The sequence below is a fragment of the Ursus maritimus genome, unplaced genomic scaffold (genome assembly GCF_017311325.1).
Source record: "Ursus maritimus isolate PB19 unplaced genomic scaffold, ASM1731132v1 scaffold_5, whole genome shotgun sequence".
Taxonomy (NCBI): Eukaryota; Metazoa; Chordata; class Mammalia; order Carnivora; family Ursidae; genus Ursus; species Ursus maritimus.
Genome location: NW_024426663.1, coordinates 53,021,670 through 53,025,185, shown reverse-complemented (window position 1 = coordinate 53,025,185; position 3,516 = coordinate 53,021,670). Strand labels below are relative to the sequence as shown.

Genomic DNA, 3,516 nt, shown 5'->3' with positions numbered 1-3,516 from the left:
TTTTCTGAAAGGGAGTTAAAAGGCGAGTCAGCCGTTGCTTTGGCAACAACTTTCATCCTCTACCTAATCTCCGGAATGAGAATATACCTATTAATACACAGGATGGGGAATTGAGTTGCTCAATGCAAATTTTCTTTCAAGTGCAAAACAGCTTAGCCGGCGCGGCTAGCCCTTGGTGGCGCTGCGGTTAGAGACGAGCAAAGCCGAACACAGCAGTTGCAGGAACCTGTTGGCGGAAAAGTGAAGTATATCCGCAACAGGTGGTGGCTGCTGCAGAGGGGGCGCCTGTGAGAACGGATGGCGGTGGCGCACAGAAAACTCCTGCGGAGCAGGCAAGTAGGGTCTCTTCTCTTTTTGCTGTGCATATCTGTGGGGAGTGCGGCCACCATCCGCTATTCAGTGGCGGAAGAGATGGAGAGCGGTTCGTTTGTGGCTAATGTGGCTAAGGACCTGGGGCTGGAAGTAGGGAAGCTGGCTGCGCGCGGGGCGCGGCTGGTTTCCGAAGGTAACAAACTGCATTTCCGGCTCCACCGCAAGACAGGGGATCTGTTCGTGAAGGAGAAACTGGATAGGGAGTCACTGTGCGGCAAAGCTGACCCGTGTGTTCTGCACTTTGAAATAGTCCTGGCGGAGCCGCTGCAGTCCTTTCGTGTGGAGGTCAGGGTATTTGATATCAATGACAATGCCCCGGTTTTCCTGAACAAGGAGCCCCTTTTAAAGATTCCGGAGAGCACACCCCTGGGTTCACGTTTTCCTCTGCAGAGCGCCCAGGACCTAGACGTGGGCCTCAATAGTCTTCAAAACTATACCTTGAGCCCCAACGCGTATTTCCACCTGCATACCCGCTTTCGCAGCCATGGGCCCAAATATGCCGAGCTGGTCCTGGATAAGCCCCTGGACAGAGAGGAGCAGCCTGAGGTCAACCTGACAATTACGGCAGTGGACGGCGGGTCCCCACCCAAGTCTGGCATCGCCCACATCAGTGTGGAGGTTCTGGACGTCAATGACCACGTGCCCCAGTTCTCTAGGCTGGTGTACCGCGCTCAGGTACCGGAAAATAGCGCCAATGGTTCGTTGGTGGCCACTGTGAGTGCCACAGACCTGGATGAGGGCTCCAACAAGGAAATTACTTATTCCTTAGCTCAAAACCCAGAAGCAGTTCTCCAGACATTCCAGATTGACTCTCAAACTGGAGAGGTTCGACTGAGAGGGCCCCTAGATTTTGAAGCAATTGAAACATACGATATTGACATTCAAGCCACCGACGGAGGGGGCCTCTCTGCCCACAGCAAAGTCCTGGTGGAAGTGGTGGATGTTAATGACAATCCTCCTGAGGTGACAGTCTCCTCTGTGTCCAGCCCTCTCCCTGAGGACTCCCCACTACAAACTGTCGTGGCCCTTTTCTCTATTCGAGACCGGGACGTTCGGGTGGGAGGAAAAATCACCTGCTTCCTCAGAGAAGACCTTCCTTTTGCAGTCAAACCCACTTTCCGGAATTCTTACTCACTGGTTACTGACAGAGGCTTGGATCGGGAAGAAGTTTCAGGCTACAATATCACCGTCGTTGCCATGGATACTGGGCCACCCAGTCTGTTCACAGAAACTGTGATTGAGGTGCTAATATCTGACATTAATGACAATCCCCCAATATTTCAGGAAGACTCCTACATTTTGACTGTTCGAGAAAACAACAGCCCAGCAATTTTTATTGGCAAAGTTCACGCTGAGGATCTAGATTTGGGTGAGAATGCCCAAGTTACATATACTCTGCTGCCCCCACAAAGTGGAGATTTATCTGTCTTTGCTTACATCTCCATAAATTCAGACAACGGGAAGCTCTATGCACTGAGAACCATGGATTATGAGGCCATTCAAAATTTTCAGTTTGTGGTAAAGGCAACTGATGGGGGCTTCCTGTCACTGAGTAGCCAGGTTACTGTCAGAGTGGTTGTTCTGGATGACAATGACAACCGCCCAATGATCTTGTACCCACTGCAGAATGGCACCTTGCCCTGCAATGACCTGGTGCCCAGGTCTGCAGATGCAGGCTACCTGGTGACCAAGGTAGTGGCTGTGGATGGTGACTCAGGTCAGAATTCTTGGCTTTCATATCATCTCCTTAAGGCCACTGACCCTGGGTTATTCTCTGTTCAACAAAATGGGGAAATCCGCACATTGCGGCAGATATCTGAGAGAGACCCCATGATTCAGAAACTGATCGTTCTTGTTCAGGATCATGGCCAACCGGCTCTATCCACTACAGCCTCACTCAACATCTTGCTGGTAGATGGTTTTTCTGAACCCTATCTGCAGTTCCGGGATCCTTCCAAGAATCCTACAAGGGTAAATCCATCCACTAAATATTTGGTCATTTCTCTGGCTGTGCTTTCCTTTCTCTTTCTCCTGTCTGTCACAGTGATCTTTGTTATACATATCTACCAGAAGGTTAAATATAGAGAAAAGTTCACAGTTCAAGAGCATTTCTATGATGACTGTAATTTTCCTAACAACCTGGTACAAGGTGGGACCAGTGGATCATTATCTCAGCCGTGTCCCTATGAAATGTGCTCAGCCACTGGCACCAGCAATAGTGAGTTTCGGTTTCTTAAGCGCTTTATGCCCAACTTCCCCTTCCCCCATGGCACTGGAGAGGCAAAAACAGAGGCTGGCTCCAGTCTACCACCAGATTCCGATAGGAATAGGTCTCGGGGGTCAGAGGACCATGGCCGAGTACCTGACAACTGTATGTAGCTCTTACTCATAAACTATATGTAGCCATTATTTATGTCTCCCCCAAAGTTCATTAGTCCCGGCCCTGGAAATGCTTAGTTCCATAGAGATATCCTGTTACTGTGCCTTTAAATTATTTTCCAGTAGACAGTTACTCATGTATAGGGATGAAAACTAGGTTCTGGTTTCGATACATCAGGAAGCAGTTAGATTTGAGAAGCAGAAAGATAGTTTATCATTACTCAGAAATTTTAGATTTTTGCCTCTCAGTATGTGGAGATCATCTTTGACTCCACGTCTTGCATGCCATTGTTCACAACAATGCAAATGCCTGGTGAATGGTGGTCCTCATAGATAAATGGTGGAAGGAAAGGGAAAGGAAAAAAAGGGATTGACTTATTTAAGAAGGTGAATAAGGACAGATACAAGACTAAAGAGATTCAGTTCAGGAATGTTTCCCAAAATTAAGTTACAGGTGATATCTTAATGACTGTTTAGGGCCTTAGGCAAGTCTCAAACCTCTCTTTATACACAGAAGTCTATTCCATTCCTTATCAGAGAGCAGTTACATGACTGTGGGGAATGAAAGGTAGATGAGGGAAAAAATAAATTAGGCTTACTGTAGTTAACAAGTGCTAGACACAACTATAAAAGAAAAAGATATTAAGGAAAAGAGTGATCATGAATATCAATTAAGTAGCCTTAAGAAAAGATACATTTTCAGATATTACCAGATTTGATTTTTTCAATTTTTTCAGTTTTATTGAGATATAACTGACATATAGC

At 47.1% G+C, this 3,516-nt stretch overlaps 1 protein-coding gene across 1 annotated transcript; it reads left to right on the top strand.

The window, feature by feature from the left end:
• Nucleotides 1-297: 297 nt before the first annotated feature.
• PCDHB1 (protocadherin beta 1) lies at nt 298-2,751 on the top strand. The gene has a single exon (XM_040621930.1). The coding sequence runs from the start codon at nt 298-300 to the stop codon at nt 2,749-2,751; it is 2,454 nt and encodes an 817-aa protein (XP_040477864.1).
• Nucleotides 2,752-3,516: the final 765 nt, after the last annotated feature.